The sequence below is a fragment of the Rhynchophorus ferrugineus genome, unplaced genomic scaffold (genome assembly GCF_030347505.1).
Source record: "Rhynchophorus ferrugineus isolate W39M unplaced genomic scaffold, kcgeb_rfMv2 rfM9, whole genome shotgun sequence".
NCBI classification, from domain to species: domain Eukaryota; kingdom Metazoa; phylum Arthropoda; class Insecta; order Coleoptera; family Curculionidae; genus Rhynchophorus; species Rhynchophorus ferrugineus.
The window spans coordinates 6893695-6917880 of NW_027472588.1; the positions used below are offsets into that span (position 1 = coordinate 6893695).

General features: G+C 34.3%; 1 protein-coding gene and 1 long non-coding RNA gene across 2 annotated transcripts in view; one reads left to right on the forward strand and one right to left on the reverse strand.

The window, feature by feature from the left end:
* The window catches only part of Rpn2 (Regulatory particle non-ATPase 2), a 172855-nt gene extending 160449 nt beyond the window's left edge, over positions 1-12406 (forward strand). Inside the window, exons 11-13 of the mRNA XM_076413260.1 lie at positions 10964-11471; positions 11525-12026; positions 12212-12406. Coding sequence (XP_076269375.1) covers positions 10964-11471; positions 11525-12026; positions 12212-12282 — 1081 coding nt within the window. The 3' untranslated portion in view covers positions 12283-12406. The remainder of the gene's footprint in view (positions 1-10963; positions 11472-11524; positions 12027-12211) is intronic.
* A 5300-nt stretch (positions 12407-17706) lies between these two features.
* LOC143202043 (uncharacterized) lies at positions 17707-19316 on the reverse strand. Its single transcript, XR_013007071.1, has 2 exons — positions 18924-19316; positions 17707-18867 (listed from the first exon to the last, which is right to left on the reverse strand). It is a non-coding gene; the product is annotated as an uncharacterized LOC143202043 (long non-coding RNA).
* Positions 19317-24186: the final 4870 nt, after the last annotated feature.

Sequence of the window (24186 nt, forward strand, 5' to 3'; positions counted from 1 at the left end):
CAGTAACCAGGCTGGGTAAGACCGGATGTCTCTTGGGATAGTCCCTATGTTGGTCATTGGCCAGTCGCTAGGCTTAATGCGGAGGACCGTGGTTTCGAGATCACGTTACTCAGTAAATCCAGTCCTGATAAACCCTCTTTGGTAAAAAGGAGACTTTAAAATATATAGAACGGGCTTTTGAGAAAAGCGTAAAGACCGACTCACTGTTACGAAGCTAAGTCCCCCAACTCCTTTTTTTTTAAATTTGTACTATTTTTAAGAAATTCGGGAATATAAAAAATTGATGGCCTTTTTTACTTTCATACGGCGCATATTTGATCAAAATAATCATCCTAAGTATGTTCTAATGTAGTCTCTTCTTGTTCTGAATAGAAATAAAGAATCAATGATACTAACCAGATAAATATTGATCTTGCGTAGACACGCCGTCGCCTCCACCATTTCTCCCTCTTGAATAATTCGTTATTTTCTTTCAATTTAGAGCAAATTTTCGACGACCTCCTTAATGCATCATGCACAAACACTCAGGCGCGCACGACATCGTCGGCGTCTGCCTCCCGAGAAGGTGAAAATCTTTATTTATTTTTTCGGGGTTCGACAGTCGGTCGCACCTTCACCTCTCACTCCCCCCGTGGACCGCCGCTCCGCAATATGTCGAACTTGTCACGTTTCCCGGGGATCGCCCTGCGTTCGAGCCGTTCCTCTGTTTACATTTCTCGAGCAGGCCGTTAGAAGCACGCCATTTACATTATAAGAGCTCGTTCTCTTACGGCAATGACAAGAGAATTTGTATCCCCCGAGATCTCCCGGTGGTACGGTCGGAATTTGTTTCGAGACAGGGCGGCGTGGTCCGACGGAAAGGAAAGAAGCGACTCAAATTAATGCATTATCATGTTTCTGAATATATGCGGTCGAAATTACTATTAAACGGTTTCAAAACAATCGATTTTGTTTTGAGTTCTATTGAAAAGGATAAAACCAGTCATGGAGGAATGGCATCTTATTCTAAATCACCAATTTGGTTTCAGGAAAGAACATTCTACAATTGATCAGATTCACAGAATAGCCGATGTCGTAAAATAATCGCCAGAAGAAAATAAAATTTGTTCTGAAATAGTTTTCGAGGTTGCTCGAGCTCTCGATACATTCTGGCTTGAGGATTTAAAACCTAAAATTATATATTTTCTCCTTGACCAATATTCAAACATTTTGGAGTCATATATAACTGACCGATACTTCAGAGTCAAACAAGAAGGTCCATATTCTAACTTGTGGAAAATACAAGCAGGGAAGTGTAGTGGGACCAGTCCTCTATCTGACTTACCTACGTTCAATGAAAATATGGTTGCTACATTTGTAGGTGACCCGTCAATACTAGCCACTGGAGATGACGACACTGAATCAATCGAAAAGTTACAAATTGCTATTGCTTAAATATATATGCTGGACAGGAAAATGACGTATCAAAATGAATGAAAATAAATCAGAGCATAGTGATTTCATCAACAAATTAGTTAATATAAGAATCTGTAGAATTTATAATTCATAATTCATAGTAATATGAAACACACTTACTCGTTTTAATTTCAATACATAATTCTATTTCCTTGGCATTGTTTTTCTCTGTACTTTTAAATAATCTCATTTAAATAATAAAAATAATTAAGCAACTTCTGTGTCTAATAATTATTATCTTAAAGCTCTTTTATTTTAATTATTCAAATAATTTTACTATTTCTATAAGAATCTGCAAAATTCATAATTCGTAGACATATGATGCACACTTATTAATTTCAATTTGGATATAAAATACCATTTTGACACTGTTTTTTATGTATTTGTCTCTTATTTAAAAGAAACATGTTTTTATCAAACAACTTTTGTTGTGAAATAAACTTTATGTTTACCAAAATAATGTTCGGAAACTTTGCGAAGGGTTACCAAACGATTATTATTAATTTTCTTGTTTATATTTGTATTCTTAACTCGCGGGGGTGTCTCTATTAAATCGATTTTTCATCTTCACCCTTTTCTTTTGAGGGGCACAACGTTTATTAAGTTTTAAAATGGACTGTTTTCGTCTAATTTTCGAAAGTTTTTTTTGGCTCTGCCGTCCGTTTTAATATCGATTTTTAAATAGTTCGTTTGTATTCACGAAGAAAAATAAATTTATGTCTTATCAGCGTTCCGTGTCAGTTGACCCGGCGAACATTCGGTTTTATCGAAAGGTTCGGATATTTTGTGGCATATTTTTCATGGAGCATTTACTAAAGTATTAGTTTTCCATTAATTTTGTTCCATAATCGTGTGAGTATTTCGGGCTATATATCATTCCATTATGTTTCTTTTTGCTTACAAAAAATTTATTTATTTTAACATGTTTTTTTTTCCAATGTTTTATATTGATGAAAAAAATACGAACATGTTGAAGGTTTATCTGTGATCAATAATAGCAAAATTGTAATTATGCTCTCGTTTTTGTTGATCATTTAGTAAAACACGTCATAGATGCCATCGATGATGAAATTGTTCCGCTTGTTTCTCATTCATGCCACTTATGTATTTAAAAAATGTCAGGATCTATCATGTTATTTCGAAAAGTTTGTAGTTAGGATCTTTCACATTATCCGAAAATTTACTAATAAGTTATTTAAAGGATATCCGAGCGTCCTTTTTCTTTGTACTCATCGTTGTTCCCAAGTTTTAATCGGACATTCCTTTATTTCAGTTTTATCTTCTGATAATTATTAAAAAAAAACAATCGCCACCTTTAGGCAAAACTTTAACAATTTTATTTGCAGTGGTGGTAGAAACATTGATACGATAGTCGAAACAAACTCTAATCAGAAGGGTCTGAGTTCGAGCTATACGGTATAACATTTTTTAACTGGCAAGCCTTGTCATGATGGACAACAACATAATCTTAAAGGGACAAGTATTGAAACTACGAAAAAGAGTATGTAAAGAGAGTTGCAACAGAATAATAAAAGGACCTAATTATGCTTAAAGCAAATAATTTAAATTATTTTCTTTTGGCTAGAACCGTAATTTATTTGACTATTTGATACGATAGTAGAATATATAGAGAAAATTGACACCAAGTATGAGGTAATATCATGTCAACCGTCTAGAAGAATGTTGTTATTGCTAAAACAGCTATATGTGCGAATATAATTTAAATTTTGAAAAAATCCTCTTAAGAGAATGTTCTTAAAGAGTTAAGCTTTGGAATATGGAAAATCGATTCTTTTAAACTCCTATACTAGAATCCTTCCTTAAGGAAAAAATAGTTTGAGGATTTTGATTTCCTACAATATTTTTCAATAAATATGATTTTCTGGAATAGTTGTAGATGGAATTTGATTATTCGTGTTTAATATTGGTAATATTTACGTTTACGCGTACGTTTAAAATGTTATTTTACATAGAGATGGTGGAGTAAAACAACAGACGTACCATATATCACGTCAAAAGCTAGTTGTCCACCTGGACCGATAACGAAATGATAAATATGCATTCGCTTGTCGGCCGCAGAAAACTTATTGTTGGTATTCCGCACCGAAAGGAACTTTCAGTTATTTATGATCGGCCTTTGTATGTACACATTGTGTAAGCTTAACCTGCCCCCCTGCAGGAAAGTTCCGCAAGCGCCGCCGCCCACCCGATAAACACGAAATTTGTCTTGTCAAGTCATCCGTACGAGTTATTTGCCCTTAACTCGACATTCCTCCATCGCCGGGATGGCCCCTTTCGTTTCGAGTTTATTTTCTTCGAACAAATACACACCGAGGAAACAAATAAAAACAGACAGAATGGGATAATGAGCGTGGAAGCAACCTTAATGAAAAGCCCGCTCGATTCTTTTGATTAGGATTTGTTCGGGTCCGGTTCGAGGCCTTTTTCTTTTCCTTCCCTTGTAAAACTAAGATAATTTTGCAGATGTTTAATTTTAAACAATGGGACGCGTGATGGTTTAAATGCTTACAGGGAATCTGATCACTTTTTTTCACTTTAAAAAGACGTTTATTGGGAAAATATGATGTAATTTATATTATTCAAAGTATTTTGCATTATCTTCTATAACTTTTGCCTATTTTCCTGGCGACATGACGATACCGTGCTGATGTTGGTTTCCATCAAAGTGATAATCAAAGAACTCAAGGTAGAATCTCATATTCTAACAACAGTGACAACAGACAACTCTTGCAACGTGTGGCCGAATAAGAGGGTGTCGTCTGTGTCTGTTACTTGGTATTGATAGACTTTTTGCAATAATATATTATTTAATTTGTCTAAAAGACATTGGTAAACATGTGCAGCAACAGTTCCATTCGGTTTTAGTATCTCGTAATACACTGCATCTTGCTGATCCACCGTATCGTACCGTATATACAGTAAGACTTGATCCACTTCATTATGATTGACTTCAAAATTATCACTTGTAAATCAATGAAACCAAAATGAATAACTAGAAATTGACGGAGCGCCATCGTCATATATTTCTAAACGTACTCGATATACTTCGGCAGCCGACTTTTTCAATTCCAACAACGAAATTCATTAGAATATTGAAAATAAAATTTGGAGTGTTCCGTGGTTAGCATCTGTATACACCGAAAGACTCAATAATACTAAATGGAAAGCTGCTGTTGATACAAAACCATCTAAGTACATTCAAACACCTGATATTAGAGGTAGCATTTAATCACAAAGGATTGCCAAGAAGCTTCATTTGCTGGCTCGGTGAACAGAATGTGTCATTTTTACGGAAATCTTGAATGGAAGTTTCCAATACAAGAACAACATTAAGAGCTAGTTGGGAAGCTATCAAAGGTATAGAAATACGTATTTAATTGAAAAGAGTCACATACATGAAAGTATCCAGAAAGGTAATAAACATTTATTATATAGGGACTGCGAGAAAGTTTTTTTGTGAAATTCAATCGACTTTCTTGTAGTGTTAGAGCGAATTTATTTTAACCAAGTGTTTTCCATTGTTGTCAATATTTCTTCATTTTTTTGATATCGGTAAGAAACTGAGTTCTGAAAGTGAAAAGTTTTGTTGAATGCCGCTCCATGATGGACGATTCTCAGTCATCACGAATTGATCAAAGATTTGTCTTCCATCACGATACTTTTTGATATAGTCCAGATATAGAATCGAATCTCACGTCTCAATGACAATTATTATGAAATATTTGACCTGATGGTACCATCCATCGTTACATGGGCATTATTTTTCATCATGTTTTTGAATTTTGGAAAAAATGAATTGCAGTGAGGTAATTTTTCAAATTCAAATTAATATTTGTCTGGAACATTTAGGAAGGTTTTCCCAGAACACCCAGTTAGAACCACATCGTGCTGAAAAATATATCTATTATAAATTGCTAAATTGCTTTGCACACGATCGGTGAAGGAGTCAATTTATTGTAGTTTTGCTAGAACGAATGGATTCTTTAACCGTTTTTATGAAATCTTAACGGAATTGAGTTCTGTCATCTATATCTTTAAATATCAGTTTTAAAGTCATAGTTAATCATCGATACTATCATGGTTCTACTTAAAAAGTGAACACATCCTATAACAATGAAGGATATTTGATTAAAATAAAGTAAAACGCCACGAACTTTTTCCCATACCCCATATTTATATACTTCATAAATAGAACAAGCCTGTTTGTATTTTTGGTTGCTCATTAGCCAATCTGTACGGTTTTTGTTTTTCGTTTTCGTCCGTATTTGCTTGGAGATAACAAAGGTACGGGAAAGAAAAAAAAAACAGAGAGTCGTTTGAGATTTATTTGGAGCGCGTGGGAGGAAGTGTGGGGGGGTAATATGGAGTTTGTTGGAGCAGCCGTTCGGGTGACTTGACAATACAATGTTTGAATTGATCGGAAGCGAGAGTGTTCGACTGAAGACGTTTAAAGAACAACAACACGTGCATCAATGATCATGGAATTATTTTCTTGATGCGTTATTCTAGTCTAGAATTTTTAAGATATAGAAATTGGGTAAATTAACACTAATAAGATATTTATTTTTATAATTTTATTTGTAACTTAACCGAATTAGATCAACTGTTTTTACTCTTTTTAATATTCTGACTACGCCATCATTATCTAGGAACATCAACACTGATGTGCTGATGGAGCCTCCGTTTACTCCGACTACTAGTCTCCGATTTTGGACATAGTCCTTATTAACGATAAACGTTGTCTTTTCTACCTTCAGTTCCTTATGCAGATTGTCTTTAAGAATCTACCATGGAGCATCAACAATGCCTCGCAATGCCTTATTTTGAAACATGTGTATGATATATTGCTTTGGCGGGTAGAATTCCAGAGTCGAACACCATAAGTCCAAACTGGTCTCAAGACTTGTTGGTAAAGCTTATTATATTTGGCTGTGTTTCCATACCTACTTGCTGATTTATATATATTGGCTTGTGCTTAATGATTTTGTTGGTGCATTGATGGATTTTTCTATCCAGCATTGCATTTCGGCAATAGGTGTTACTTCTCAAAATATTGCAGGGCGAAATTTGTTTTCTTCTAGTGATATTTATATGAACCTGATCAATCGTGGATTGTTATTTCTTGAGGCCAGATTGATGATCCGGAATAAGATACTTTACTTCAATAATTGGTGTTATTCTTTTCAATAGAAACTTTTCATATAACAATAATTGAAGTCTGTTTCGCGAATCTTTTCTTTGTCAAATTAGGAGCAGGAGCGGAAGTATATTCATTGGCATAGTTTAATCTATATGAAATTGGACCTAGACATGAACTGAAATGTTCAATATTTTCATAAAAACAAAATAATTAAAACTATAATAGTTTATATTGGAAGCAAATCAATCAGATAGGTATTTGTATAAACATTTTTAATTTTCGCAAAAGAAGTAACTTCGTAACTAAGGTCCTAACAGGCAGATAGAATTTTGTCTAGATAGCATTGAATTAGGTCAGTTGCATCAGCTCTTGCATCAGCTGTTCTATACAGAAACTTTGTTTAAGCATCAGTTTACATACATTTTAAAGTAAGTTGTTTTTTTAAATAACTTAGTTCATAGAAAGAAATCAGGAAGCTTAACAACACAAATATCAGTTGTTACATAATCTATTTGCAGTGTTTTTGTAAGCTCTGTGTTTCAAGTGTATTTTGAAATGCTAATGGGATTTTATATTTTTCTTTTTCAAAAATATGTCTATGGGAATGAATGATGAATGGTACACTGCGTTTACAACTAGTGCGAATAAGGTGGTTAAAGGAAAAGTACAAACTACTATTCCATTCACCTTATATGGCTCCGCGTCTCTCTGTTCTGAGATCACAAGTAGTACTTTGAAAAAGTCACTTTTAGTCAATAAAAGAAATAAAAGAGTATTCGAGATTAGAAATGAAGTAGGAAATCTACATTGAAAGTGATTCCAAACATTTTTTATCTACTATATGTAAAGTATACATAGTGTAAGTAATAAATGAAAGAAAATGGATGTATATTATTATGTTGTATGGCCCTAAATCGGTCGTATTCTATCAAATACTATAACAAACTGATATGCGTGTCTAGAAACACTTTCGCATACAATGTGGTTATCATACTAGCTAATATTAAGAATTAAGTTGTATATTACTAATGTTTCCATTTCCTTAAATATGTTTCTTTTAACGAGGTAATATGTATCAATAAATAACCCACAAAAATGCCTGTAATATAGTTTTTTAACCTTAATACACTGTTATTTATTGCCACGTCTCCCTGAACTTTATATCCTTATACGATAAACCAGAAATACACGTAATAGAATTCTTGTTTTGAGATGATAAAAATGTTTGCGTATGTTAAAAACTTTGAGCATTAGTAAAGTTGTACGATACGAGGTTTTTTTAAAGTCATATCTCCGGAATACATTATGTTACCTGGCCTTACCACCATCTGAACCTTATAAACCGAGCTAAAACATGTCGCGAAAATAACACGGCAAGTATTTCGGTTCGCAGTTGATATCGATTCGTTTTTTTCCTTTTCGGCGACCGTGTCTTTTGATATAAAGAAACAAATATTAGCACATTTATTACGGTTTCTTTTTGGTTGCGGCACTTTCGGGGCTGATCGTTAATCAGACATGTTCGCCGTCGAAAGAAGGCCATTTAGCTGCAAATGAGTCCTTCGATTAAATACTTAATTGGCTGGCTTGGTCTCGTAACGGTTGGTCGGTCTTTACGCTTTTTGGTCAAAAGATAAACCCGGCTAAGCTGACTCTTTGATTTTTCGTTGTTGTTTTTTTATCGAAGTAGGCTGGATCTCGTTTGTTTGGTTTTTAATAGCCAATGAATTTTGTTAATAATTTGATTTACATGAAATTTGGCGTATAAAACAAATTATGTTTATATTGCTATGCTGATCCTTGTTATATTTATTACTATATTAGTAAGAGATATATGCAACCGAAAGATATATTACCAGTCGGATTGATAGTACTGTTTGGTGAGGTTTTTATTCTATAACTGATCAAATTCATTACTATGTAGCCAAAATTATATTTACCTGTTATGATCTTAGTTACGATATTATTTCTTTCTTTTGCTAAAATTAATATTGTTAATACAAATACCAATCTGGTAGGTTTGCTTCGAATATAAACTATTATAGTTTTATTTTTTATTACAGAATTTTATACGACAGAAAAATAAATTAGACACCAATTGTGTTCACATCCAGCTCTCGCTTCATATAGATTAAACTATTCCGATGAATATATTTCCGCTCCTGCTCTTAATTTGGCAGTCAAAAGGTTAGCGAAACAGACTTCAATTATTGTTGTTCGAAAAAGGAAGCGTCTTTGTCGGAAAATTGAGGAACTCACTCGCTGTCGGTCTAAAGCCGCGCGTTTAAGGCCTTCATTTTTAATTTGGAACAAAATGTTCGTTCAAAGAAGAAGTTTCGAAGGCGTTTTGCATTTTTATTGTGTTAGTTTGAAATTAAAAACCCTTAGCTCGAGTTTTATTAAGATAGTTTGTTTCTGAAGAGTAATCTTTGTACTTGGTGTAATTTAAGTTGGTAGCGTTTTTCGATGTTATAATACCAATAAAGGAAAAACAATTATTTAGTTTTTTTATTGTTTTGAATGTGAAAATAATTGAAATAGATAATATCGTGGAACCTCTACAACAAATAGCTGCCACCATTGGAATCATGTGATTCTAATAAACTTTTGTCGTTGTTTTCTTCAACAAGTGATGAGTAGTAAAATTAACTGTAAATCTACCGTTATTATTACACATCTGACAACACCGTGTAGGTAAATCCTGTTGCATTTAAGCTTTTATTAAATTGCAGTTTCAAATAGGCCAAATTATAATTGCTTATGTTAAATGAAACATTTAGGATCAACATCTTCTTTATTGTCATTATGACAGTGCTTTAATTTGCTTCCATTTTGTTTAAATGTTTTATATAGTCTATTCAATAGAATATCCAATGCGCGTCATAAAAATTTATGACGTCAGCACGTCGCAATGTTGTCCTATTTATTGATTTAGCATTTTGCAGTAACTCTAATTAGTATCACTAATGTATTGAAGAATTTTGTAAACGTTTGACAACAGTGTCATCAGACAACATTCTACCTCTTTTGAGCTAGGGTGCAAGGGAAAGAAGATGTCTATTCCGAATTTAAAACGAATTCTACATTTTTACCTGAAAACTGCATTTGGCAGTATTATTCGACGTCATCAGTGACGTGAATTGGCTCTTCTATTGGAAGGACTGTAATAACAGCGCGATGACAATATATCAAATCCAGTAAACAATGCGGCCATATTGTAGTTTTCGTAAGGGAATTGGATTTTACCGTTACGAAAAAAAAGGTCGTAAAATGTTTCAAACGTTGAATGGGAAAAAGAAAAACGCGCTGAAATATATTAATGGCGGCGTAGCTTATCGCTTTCTTCTTTTAGTATAGAGGCCGTGAACGTTATCAGATTACATTTACGGCTTTTTGGCAATTCTGACGCGGCAAAAACGAGTTAGTTAATGAAAAAGACGTAAAAATGTCAGATTTCGCTTTAATTGTTGCCAGCGTTTGATATAATGATAATTCCGGCTCGAACGTTCTTTTATGCGCGAAATTTATTGGCTGATTATATTTATAACTTATTATACGAAGTTTGATAAGTTTACGACACGTTTAATCACGTTCAGCATTGTTGAAGGGTGTTGGGAGGGCGAATTTTCTTTATATATTTTACTAATAAATAATTAATACTTATAGTAAGAACGTTCATGAAGCATTATAAAATTCTGCTCAGCAAAAGGTGACTCTACGGCTAAAAAACTAATACTAGGCATTAAAACAATTTTATAGCAAAGAGTATATTTCTATCTCCAAAATCATTGATCATATTGTCGTTGTTTGGAAGAAATGTATCCGTTGGAACTATTCAGACACTACGAATATTTTCTGCTAAGAATTAGTCTGGTAAATTATTAATAAATAAACTTTGTATATAGTTTGTTCGAAGTTACTTTGCACATACGTCATTTAAATTTGTGACATCAAAACGTCGCAATGTTGCCGCATCAACTCTGAGTTTTAGTTCAGTTTGGCTTTGACATACATCAAAATTCTAACCTTAAATAAAATAATTGGACGAAAATGCCATCTAATATAATTTATTTTAACAGTATGGTACATTTAAAAACTACAGTTAATTATATAGCCACAATAGTTTATAGGTTAGAGTTATAACCTCTTATCACTATTACTTTCAAGAATTTTGCATACGTCTGACAACCGGACGATTTTAGCAGGCTCATTCGTTCGCTATCGCCTGTTTATATTATATAGTAAATGTCTGGTTGCATAGTTTTTATAACTAAAACTACAATTTTATGTTTTTAAATGTAATTTATATGTTAACACGTAATTCATTCGTTGTTTTTTTTGTTGCAGAACTCCTGAACAATGTCCCAGCGTCGTTTCCCTGTTGGCCGAGTCCTACAATCCACACGTACGCTATGGCGCCGCCATGGCGTTGGGTATCGCCTGTGCCGGTACAGGTCTGCGAGAGGCCATCGCTCTTCTGGAACCGATGGTCATGTTTGATCCGGTGAATTTCGTGCGCCAAGGGGCGCTGATCGCTTCCGCCATGATTCTCATCCAGCAGACAGAGCAGACCTGTCCGAAAGTCAGCTTCTTCAGGCAGACTTACGCACAGGTGATCTCCAACAAACACGAAGACGTTATGGCGAAATTTGGAGCTATCCTAGCTCAGGGTATTATCGATGCGGGCGGCAGGAACGTTACCCTCTCCTTACAATCGAGGACCGGCCACACCAACATGCTGGCCGTTGTTGGTACTCTGGTGTTCACACAGTATTGGTACTGGTTCCCGTTGGCGCACTGTCTAGCTTTGGCGTTCACACCCACGGCTTTGATTGGATTGAACGCTCAACTGAAGGTAACGATCATTTCCTGATGCCCGATTTTTTTTAATATCATGTCTCGTTCCAGATGCCAAAGTTGGAATTTAAATCAAACGCCAAGCCAAGCCTGTACGCGTATCCAGCACCGATGGAAGAAAAGAAACGCGAAGAAAGAGAGAAAGTACAGACCGCTGTTCTCAGTATCGCAGCCAGACAGCGCAGACGCGACCACGACCGCAAGCATCGCGATGAAAAGATGGAGGTCGATACCGAAAAGGAGGACAAGAAACAGGATAAGGATAAGAGTGAGGACAAGAAGTCCTCCGATGATAAGAAAGCTGGCACATCATCGTCGTCGTCGTCCGACGACAAGAAAGAGAAAAAAGACGAGAAGGAAGAGAAAAAGAAGGAACCCGAACCCAACTTTGAGATCCTGCAAAATCCAGCCAGGGTGCTGAGACAACAGCTGAAGGTCGTCGCGTTGAACGACAACAGCCAATACGTTCCTCTCAAGGACGTCTCGATCGGCGGCATTATCATGGTTCGCAATCTGAAACCGGGAGAGGAAGAACTCGTCGAGCCAGTCCAAGGTAAACATCATTGTTACGCCAGGTTGAAAAAAAAGTATTATTACTCGAATTTTAAGTCCTATTTCCGATACGAAGTCGATAATCCCGTGATCCTATTCCTGAATTGAATTGATGAACGCGAAAATGCTTTCTTGTTAACTCGGAAACACCTATTCGTGTTTGTAAACTTGACTATATTTTTACAGCCTTCGGGCCAAAGGGAGAGGATGAGAAGGAACCAGAACCACCAGAGCCATTTGAATGGTTGGAAGAATAAATATTGTCATTCGCTCTCATCAACCTATACCCACGTATCATAATTCCAATAAATGTTATTACCTATTATCTATTGTTGTGCGAATTTATTCAGATGTCAATCAATAAAATATCTTAGTAGCTTATGTGTGTTTTTTTTTATTTCAACCTGCTCCCGAATTAAATCTAATACGTTATTTTTTGAGGAGGAGAAAAAAGGGTCTTGCTTTGGTAGAATGAAATCGCGCTGGTCTGTTTATATATGAAAATGGTAAATAGCTAATAATTATTGATGTACAAGTGTTTTGCGGTATGGTCTCCGCAGGGATTTTGCAAGTAGGATTATATGGAATTATTCAATATCTTGTTGGGCCTGTGTTTTGTTAATCACGAACTCTATAGACATATATGGGCAGAGGCGGCGATTTCAACATAATATTAAATGTTATATATTAAATTAAAGAGTTACAATTTTCGCCTATTTTTTTGCAAATTTAATTCTAACTCTTAAGACATGTGAGCATTATACTTTTTTTTCTACTGTTAGCCACTACCTTGCCTCGTCTTGGATGTATGTTATTTACTTATTCAACAAGTTCACATACTACTATGTCCAACAAGTAGCCATTTGGCTCTGCACGAGCATTTTCTCTTAAAAATCTCTCTCATTTGATCTCAGCGGATAATTCATACCCATTCATATTATAGAAAAAAAGTGACCCCCTTCAGGCTGAATCAATTTTCTGGTTTGAATTATTTGATAAATTTGTAGGAATGCTGGTTTTGTTGATCGGAATGTGTGGCTGTCGACGCGGTCGTTTATCGCAACACTTACTACTATTTTTACGGAAGGAGTTCGCACGGGAACAGAAAACACAGGCTGAATAAAAACTTGTTTATTTTATGTGTTAAATACTACATGTGTGCGATGGGAGGATGGAGAGGATATTAGGTTAGGTTAAGGAAGTGATATGGAAGTGGTACTCTTACAAGGGGTAGAGAAAAAAGAGGGACTTTTTATTGGGAAATATTCAAATTATAAATAAATAAAAATCAACTCGCATATAGTCTAGTTATTTTATGTAGGCTATAGACCAATTGCTGAACATTTAACCACCCTCAGGTCTAAGCCATTTATATATTGATTATTTCTGCCTCCATCTTTTAAATATATCAAACGAATTGTAACAAGCACGCGGTTTAGTTAATTCATATGTTTACCAACATCAAGAAATCAAGTAATTACATTTCATGGTTCCTTTGGTTAAACAGTAACAAAGAGATAACATTAGTGATCAGTACTCTAGTGAGAATTACTGACTATGAAATATTTTCCCAGTCTTGGTTTCTTCTTTGTTGCTGCTTTTGATGCCAACCTATTGATATAGTTACCAATATCAAGCAACAATAAGAGAAAGCAAAAGAAAACTACTACGTGTAATTATATTTCAAGGTTCAGTTAGTTGATTACAATTATATAGTTATTTTGCATAGAAAGCGAACGTTTTTTATTGAGAACTGGCTTCAAAAGAAGCTTATCAAAATTCACTCAATCGATCAGAGAGCGATGGAGAGAGAGAGGGAACTGAGAAGAATTTTGTCAGAGAAATGACAAAAGATTATCGATTAGAATGGCATATAGCCCGTTGAATAAAACAAAGCACCTACGTCATATATATATTTCAACATCAAAACGTCGCGATGTTGCCGTGTCAACAAAAAGATAAAATTCGTTTTAAACTCTGAGCGGATTTTTCTTTATTTTACACAGGTAAAAAGAGGCAGAATTCTAGTGGGTACTGGTCGATACTGTTGTTAAATATCAAAATTCTTCAAAATTTCAGTTATAGTAATTAGAGGTTATAAACCGCCAAATGTAAAACAAAAGTCTAACCAAAACTAAAACTCTTCGTAAAAGGTGGCACTGACTTTGACGAGATTTTTTGTGCGTGTTTATGTTGTTTCGAGTCACAACTATACTCGGTAGGTGGCGCTGCGAGTTTAGGCCACCACGCTTTCACATACACCAAGTTCAAAGGTTGGCAACGCCGGTGGATTGGTACCGTGCGGTTCCCGACTATAAAAGACCACCACGACGACTTCTCTCTATTTTCTTTTCTTTACCCCCTTGTAACAGTACCACTTCCACAGCGCTACTGTACTTCCTCTACCTAACCTAATATGCTGTCAATTCTCCCGTCGACCACATGCATCAATTATAAACGAAATAAACAACTATTTCTTCAACCAATGTTTTCAGTTCTCGCGCAAATTCCTTTCCAAAAATAGTAGTGAGTGTTCGGACAAACAATCGCATCGACAGCCACACATTCATATCGACCGACCAGACGAACAATTCCTACAGGTTTTTTTCTTTGAACATTTCTCGATTATAAGTACATGTTATAACAAAATTACTACGATAATTAAATGTCATTGTGATCATCCTGCAGTATATATTTTATTATCGAAATAAATATGAATAAATTCTTGAAATAAGTGAAAAACTATTAGTTCATCATCACTCCACACATACTGTATAACTCATGAAAGATTATTAAAATGTTATTATAACTTATTATAGCCAGTGCCTGTGACCATATGAAGATAGTTTGGAACTGTCCCAAAAACATTTTAGGTTATTTACCAATTTTATGATATAATAACAAATACAAATACTATCCACACTAACTACAACCATCTTGTTTTGACAATACTATTTTAGCCTATTAAATATTTGTAGTTATAGTAATTAGAGGTTATAAACCGCCAAATGTAAAACAAAAGTCTAACCAAAACTCAAACTCTTCGTAAAGGGTGGCACAGACTTTGATGAGATTTTTGTGCGTGTTTATGTCGTTTCGAGTCACAACTATACTCGGTAGGTGGCGCTGCGAGTTTAGGCCACCACGCTTTCACATACACCAAGTTCAAAGGTTGGCAACGCCGGTGGATTGGTACCCTGCGATTCCCTACTATAAAAGACCACCACGACGACTTCTCTCAATTTTTTTTTCTTTACCCCCTTGTAACAGTACCACTTCCACAGCGCTACTGTACTTCCTCTACCTAACCTAATGTGCTGTCAATTCTCCCGTCGACCACATGCATCAATTATAAACGAAATAAACAATTATTTCTTCAACCAGTGCTTTCAGTTCTCGTGCAAATTCCTTTTCCAAAATAATAGTGAGTGTTCGGACAAACAATCGCATCAACAGCCACACATTCATATCGACCGACCAGACGAACAATTCCTACAGGTTTTTTTCTTTGAACATTTCTCGATTATAAGTACATGTTATAACAAAATTACTACGATAATTAAATGTCATTGTGATCATCCTGCAGTATATATTTTATTATCGAAATAAATATGAATAAATTCTTGAAATAAGTGAAAAAAGTATTACTTCATCATCACTCTACACATACTGTATAACTCATGAAAGATTATTAAAATGTTATTATAAATTATTATAGCCAGTGCCTGTGACCATATGAAGATAGTTTGGAACTGTCCCAAAAACGTTTTAGGTTATTTACCAATTTTATGATATAATAACAAATACAAATACTATCCACACTAACTACAACCATCTTGTTTTGACAATACTATTTTAGCCTGTTAAATATTTGTAGTTATAGTAATTAGAGGTTATAAACCGCCAAATGTAAAACAAAAGTCTAACCAAAACTAAAACTCTTCGTAAAGGGTGGCACAGACTTTGATGAGATTTTTTGTGCGTGTTTATGTAGTTTCGAGTCACAACTATACTCGTTAGGTGGCGCTGCGAGTTTAGGCCACCACGCTTTCACATACACCAAGTTCAAAGATTGGCAACGCCGGTGGATTGGTGCCATGCGGTTCTCGACTATAAAAGACCACCACGACGACTCTCTATTTTCTTTTCTTTACCCCTTTGTAACAGTACCACTTCCACAGCGCTACTGTACTTGCTCTACCCAACCTAATATCCTGTCCATTCTCCCGTCGACCACATGCATCAATTATAAACGAAATAAACAACTATTTCTTCAACCAGTGCTTTTAGTTCTCGTGCAAATTCCTTTTCCAAAATAGTAGTGAGTGTTCGGACAAACAATCGCATTGACAGCCACACATTCACGTCGACCGACCAGACGAACAATTCCTACAGGTTTTTTTCTTTGAACATTTCTCGATTATAAGTATATGTTATAACAAAATTACTACGATAATTAAATGTCATTGTGATCATCCTGCAGTATATATTTTATTATCGAAATAAATATGAATAAATTCTTGAACTAAGTGAAAAAACTATTACTTCATCATCCCTCCACACATACTGTATAACTCATGAAAGATTATTAAAATGTTATTATAAATTATTATAGCCAGTGCCTGTGACCATATGAAGATAGTTTGGAACTGTCCCAAAAACATTTTAGGTTATTTACCAATTTTATAATATAATAAGAAATACAAATACTATCCACACTAACTACAACCATCTTGTTTTGACAATACTATTTTAGCCTATTAAATATTTGTTTATAATCACCGTTAAGATGAAATTGCTCAAGCAGCTTAATTAGATATTAAACAAACAAGCCTGGTTCAGACAGTCCTTGCTTCCGTACTATATAGATTAATTTAATATTTAACTGAATATAGTGATTACATTTTAATGATAAATGGTACTCTTTGTTATATGGAATTTTAGAAGGCTAAACAATAATATAATATCTATAAATATATAATAGGCAACATTTGTGCTGCAAAATTGGTAAAAAACAGTTCACATATTATGCATTAAATACAATACAACATATTGGCGTATATATAATATGAATATCAAACAGATTTGTATCAAATAATTAATACTAATTTATTAACAATTTCATAATTTTTTTAATTTAACGGAAATCGCTAAAATCATTGACGTGTTAATTCCACATATATGTCGGTATTTTCTAAACCAAAAATACCACGTAAACATGTGGGTATAACTAAATCTGACAGTTAATTTAAACAAAGGCAAATATTGGTTTGAAAATATGCCATTGTTTAGGTGACAAATCTCCTATCAAACTTCCTGGTTTCCATTAATTAATACGTTAAAAGATAATCCTATTCCATTGGCAGACAAATATTGAAATAATTAAAACATCCAAACCAGTTTTAATTTAATCTAATTGCTTTACGTAGGCTGTGGAATATGCTGATTGACATTAAGTTCATATACTATCAGGGGTGTGCAACTGCAATGGTAAGTAGTGGGGCAAAGTTTCGCTTAGTCCAATCATTGGCGGCGCTGACAACGCGAATTTGATTGGTTAGTTTAAAATAGTTATGTAGAAACCTGTAAGGAAAATACTTTGCTTTGATTGGTCTGCCATTTCCCCTGATTATTTTGTGACGTCACATTTATTGGCCAATAGTATTTAAATAAAAATCAAATTTAAATTTTAAAATTAATTTATTAAAATAAAATCCTATACAAATATACATAAGTGTAAATAATATAAATATATATAAACAAAAATAAAAAAAAAACAATTATGAACTCTATTCTAGGCAATATTAAAATATCTATAATTCTTCTATAAAGCCTTCCCATATATGTTTAGTGCCATCAATTTTATGGGATCTATTAGAGTTCTAACTTATCTTGATATATTGAATGTAAACTTTAAATCCTTTCCTGTTGATATTACATTAACTTCATTAAACCAAAAATACAATCAAACCTCAGAATAACTTAAAATTTTGTCTTGAAAATCATTATGGATTGGACAGTCGAAACACTAAAAATTTATGTTTTTTAAAAATATTTAGATTTTAGAGTATTTAATCTGTGGAACTACTTAATATAGAATATAGACAAATATTGCATGTTGTCTCTTTTTCAGAAGTTTTGTTAAATAGTCTGAAATAAGACTAAAATACAATATTAGACTTTTGTTTGCATCAGAGCAAAATTCTCTGGAACTGAAAATATAGACTCAACTGGTGATTTAACAACCTCAAGTGGTACTAGATCTCCCGTTAAAAAAGAATATAAGTTATCTAACATGTTCATCTTCTTCACAATTTTCTCCGAGAGAATGATGTGAAAAAATTGAAATGATGAGCCCTTTTAGAAATTTCTCGAACATACTAGGGGAAGGATGCTGTTTCTACCTCTATGAGCTCTAATAGATCCAACAAAAATCTTTAAGCAATCTTGGTTAAGATTTGTTAAACAAATGTAGTTATTTGTAAATTTAGACAAAATAGATTTCTTTAAGTTAATAAATCCCCTAAAAGTAGCAATTAAATTTTTAATTGATGGCACCATAACAAATATTTTCTTAACAAGGCAATCAAATTTAAATATATAATTCCTCTACTATAAAATGATTGAATACTGATTGTTCTAAAAAGTTAAAGTATTGCAAATATTTTAGGGATATTTTACAATTAAAAGTAGTATTTATTACTACTAATTATCCAGTTATATTAATTATTACCTTCTTGTAAGACTTCTTTATGTAGAGACATCACATTGACAACATACGCACAACTTGGTAGATTAATTGAATTTTATTACTACTAACATCTTCATAAGTTTTTGAGTTTCTGTAAACAAACAATATATAAACAGACATGTAGTAGATAGATAATTTTATATGTACCTGATAAAACCAATGATGGATAAGCATTTACCCAAATACCTGTTCGTGAAGGAAGGATAATTCTAAATTTTTCACTAATATGTCCATAACAAACACCATGACGTTGATATATTTGCATTGTGGTTTATCCAGGTAACTTACTATTATTTACTTGATCAACCCATTTTTGGAAAGGATCGAGATCATTCTTTGGGAAACGATGTCTAATTTCCGTAGTAGAATTTTACCCCGGTACACTACATCTTTTACTACACTGACGTATTGTCATCAATTTTTATATTATTACCCCATAATAATTAATGTAAAACAGAAAATATGCACAACGTAAAACGAAAATTTTGTGATCTAAACAAAAACCATAACCTACAAACAACAAACATAAAAATGGACGCCTATAGAAAATGCTAATTTCACACAATTTGATCGACCAATCACATTTCATGTTAGTGGCGGCACCTGCAATTTAAACTGCCAATCGCAATTTGCGATCGCAGCGCTACAGTTGATTGAATTAAACAAAACATTTCCCCAAGGTCGCCTATACCGTGAAATTTCTATTTTTTCTCTGTATACTATCTATCGCCAACTTAGTAAGCATTCCATAAGATATCCGGCCTCGTCCATCGTGGTTATATACTGATATGGCCTTTATTTATTGGATTTTAGACTTTGGTCTATTGCAAAATACATTCATCCATGCATCCTCAGCAGTACAAAGACACTCTTGTGGCTTTGATCATTTCACCAAGCCAACTAGTTCACGAATAATGTAAAAGGTTTTGAAACACTCTTTTTCAATAAATATTTGTTTAGACATGAAGGTTTTCTTTTACATTAGAACCGGATTGAGCTAGCTGGTAGTATCGTTCGTGCTCTAGATTCAACAAACCTGCCGTATGAAAAAATTACAGTCAGGGAAGTTAAACAAATAATAATGAGAGAGATAAATTGTAAAAATTCTCCTGGAAATGCTTTAACAACCGGAAGAATATTACAAGATCTATCAGAGAAGGGTGTAAAATTATTAACATTTATATTTAACGAAAATTTTAGAACGTGTCAGCTTCTACCAGCCTATAATTATACTATCGATAATCTCTAAAGTTGTTGAGAAATTATATATAAATTGGTTTAATAATATAATACAAAAATAAAGATTATTCGAGAATTTTTAATTTTGGTTTCGCAATAAGCACGGGACTATAGAACAAGTTTATAGACTTGTAAACAAAATAAACGTGTACTTAAATGCCAAAAGTTATTGTTTGGCTACATTTCTGGACATATACCACACTCTTGATAAGTATGATACACATGAGTGCAGGTTAAATTAAAGAGACTGCTTCTTCATCCTCATTCTAGTGTTAATCTTATCCCACAGGTAGACATTTCACCATAAAACAAGACGATGAATTCACTGAGTTACATCTAATATATTGAGGAGTTTCACAAGACAGTGTACTGGGCACGAAACTGTATCTCAATGATCTATTGACCACAAAAATCACTACTGTGGCAATATATGCAGACGACACAGCCATCTTAGCATCTCAGGAAAGCCCAATAACAAGAACGTCCAAACACACATTGTTCAAATTCAACTGTAGCTCAAGACATGGCGTATTAAAGCAAATGAGATAAAATCTGTCCGTGTACATTCACTCTGCGTAAAAGTTCATGCCCACCAGTGAATGTCAAAAATTGTCAATTTCCCCAAGCCGAAGATGCTAAATATTTTCTTATGTATCTGGACCGACGCCTAGTCTGGAAAATGCACCTGTTAAATGAAAATGATTTGAACTTAAACTGTTTCAAATATGGCCCATCGGGTGCAAATCGAAGTTATCATTAAATAACGATGTATTAACATATGAATCAATAACATACCAATATTATACATACCATATTAATATATGAATCAATAGCCTATTTGGTGACATGTGGTCATTTTTGGTCATATTTGGTCATCAAAGAATCCCAACTACGGGGTACTGCTAGCAAAGCTAATATAGCCATCATACAATGGTTCCAAAAGGAAGTGTTGCGTGCCTTTTTCGATGGTATTACTACTATTATGTCTCTAATGAAGTGATAAAATGCTATATCCCTGTAGAACCCATAACGACTGTGATCCAAAATGTTTGTGTTAAGTACTTTAAAATAATTTTAGTACACCCCAATGTGCTCGCTGATCAGCTAAATTTTTCTTATTATTTCTCTTAGTAGTTCCACAATCTGCTCAGAGGGCAATAACTAAATGTTATGTTTATATTATATATACATGGCATGTAGAAAATCACTTCATTAACTGATTTCCTGTACAAAATACTATATTAATTAATTAGTCTTATTTTTTAAGCTCATTCCAAAATCTATATATGTCCAATAATCAGATCGGATGGTGTTAGACGTTTTAGTCTATCCACTTGTCACTTCGCATATTTAGCTGATTAGAATCACTGTGTGGATTGTTAAACTACTAAGAGTAAGAATAATAATAAAAAAGATTAAAAAAAGTCGAACTTATTTTTTCAAAGTCGCAACTTATTTTCCTAAAATAAGATAGTTTTTACGAAGCAAGTACCTTTATATACGAGGGTGTTTCAAATATGATCGAGACAAATACTCTGACACGTTTATTTACTATTGAAAAGATGTACAGTTTTTCTAGGTATTTCCCCTCATCAGTTACGCATTTTGTCCACCTTTCCGGTAGTTTTTTGATGCCAGTATCGAAGAATTCTTTGGGCAACTCGGACAGCCATGTGCGCACGAACTCCTCTATCTCGTCATAGGTGTTGAATATTTGACTTCCGAAGGCTTGCTTCAGTGGTCCAAACATGTGATAGTCGCAGGGTGATAAATCCGGACTGTAGGGGGGGTGTTCCAGTACCTCGCACCCTAATTCCGATATTGTATCGAGTATGAGGGCGCGCGTTATCCTGGAGAAGAATCGCACTTCGTACTGGAATGCTTCCCCGTTTCGAACGATAAGCGGGCTTCACGTGTGTTTTCAGAAGATTAGAGTAGTATTCAGCATTAATGGTATGTTGGGTACGCAGGAAATCGACATACAGTGCGCCTCGTTGATCCTAGAACACCGTACACGGAATCTTACCCGCGAAACCTGTTTGTCTTCGTTTTGATTGGCGCCCCTTCCTCTTTCTTCCTCTGCTCTTTAGACGACATCTTTCTTTTGGGAATATAATAGTGTACCCATGCCTCGCCTGTAGTGAAGATTCGCGTTAAAAAACCGCCCCCCCTCCGCCTCGTATCGCGTCAGCAAGTGGCGACAAACTTTCAACCGCTTAATTTTTGCTCTAAGTTCAACAGTTCAGGTACCCATCGCGCCATTATTTTACGATATTGAAGGTGTTCGTGGAATATAGACTATACACTATCAATACTGATACCGAGTTCATATGAAATGTTTCGAACATTCATCCTACGGTCCTTCAAAATGAGTTGTTCATCCTTGAATGCTTTGGCCCATTTAAACACAACAGCTCACTATCGAACTGATTTCCGAACGTCTTCCTATATTAAAGAACGAATGACAATACGTTGCGCTACGGCGGTCGGTACTTGACGTTCACTCATAGTCGTAGCACGCCCGTGGAGCATGCACTTCCGATGAAAACTATACCATACTGTTCGTAATGGACCCGGCTATCAAATACTCAAGCCACGACCTTCAAAACATACACGCGCGCCATCTTCAGCATTTGTCTCCATCATATTGGAACCACCCTCGTAGTAAACTCTAAATATTAGGGAGAGTCAGCATCAATATTTCCTCTTACACCAAACAAACAAATTAAAATATTCCAGATATATTTTATTTTGTTTTTTTTATTTTTGTCAGTACAAATTAATTTTTTTCCGGTATATTTTTCAGGACAAACATTTTTATTTCATTCGTAACGATTAATTATGAACGCCCAGAGGGTTTCCCGTAAATAATGTCGTCTCTCAATTATAATTTAATAGGGCTCCCGAGTCGATGTCAAGCGGACACATTAATCGACACATTCCTCGGTCGCAATTAAAAGCGGAACAGCAAAAAGCAGAAAAAGCTCTTGCAGCCGAAACGTCCCGATCCTTCGGATATCCTATTAATCCACGTAACCGAATCCCCGTTGATTTATTCGGTTCTGGCTCTATGCGGAAACTTTCCTTTGGCCAGGTAAGGATCGAGCCATAACTCATTTTTATTTGCAATAACAGGATGAAAACCCTGAAGTCAGAAGAAATACATTTCTTGTGCGGGAGCCCTGAGAAAAAATGCAGAGTTGATGGATTATAGTTTCGGACATCAGGCAATAAAATAAATTGATACGGGATGGAGCTATTATTGAAGGCTGGTGTTTCGGTTTTTCTTTTATTGGTGTTTTACAGTCTCCGATGGATGGTGTTCAACACGCTACGTTATCAAAATACAATTCTGTGGTTAAGGGTATCCTATTTGCCGTTGGGCAAAAACTCTTACTGTTAAATAAAACATAAACTAATATTTGGAGGATTGCGTGAAAAATAACCGACCTCAACAATAAGTATACCATGTGACAATTTATTTTTATTCTATAACATTAAATAAAACGGCTTTTCTCTCATTGTACCTCCTGAAAACATGAACGGAATTTTTAGAATTATGTATGAAAATTTTTAATTGTAATTATTTATTTATAATCTTAATTTTATTAAAATAAAACAGTATTAAATAATATATATTTAAGAATAGACAATAAATCAAAAGAGCTAAGGTTTACGTGGTCCATAGAAAAAAATGAGCCATATATTCGGAAAGAAAATGACAAAATATTAACTTTTCCTCTTGTGAACAGTAGAATCCTTTTTAATTACAAACCAGCAGCAATCTGATAACATTGTAGCGTTACATCTTCCTTGTTAACGCTTTTCTATCTGTTTGATATCCTGGAGAAAGCTTTCACCTTGTTCATCACTCATTATTCTAAGATTAGTGGGAAACATTGAAATAGGAATAGAATTAAGATTTCTTATTTGTAGGCCAACAAAAATTAATTTAGCATCACTTAATTTAGAGAAAACAGTTTTCAAATACAAAAATCCTTTGCCAGTTTCATCCATGACCTTGATTTTTCTTTGGTTAATCTTAGTTTTGTAAATAATGGTGGAAGAACCACATTTTCTTGAGGAATGAGAGATTCATATTTAACGTTTTGATTTACCACAAACAAAGCAAATTCTTTTTTTAGGCAAATATTTAATTTCATAGTGGTTT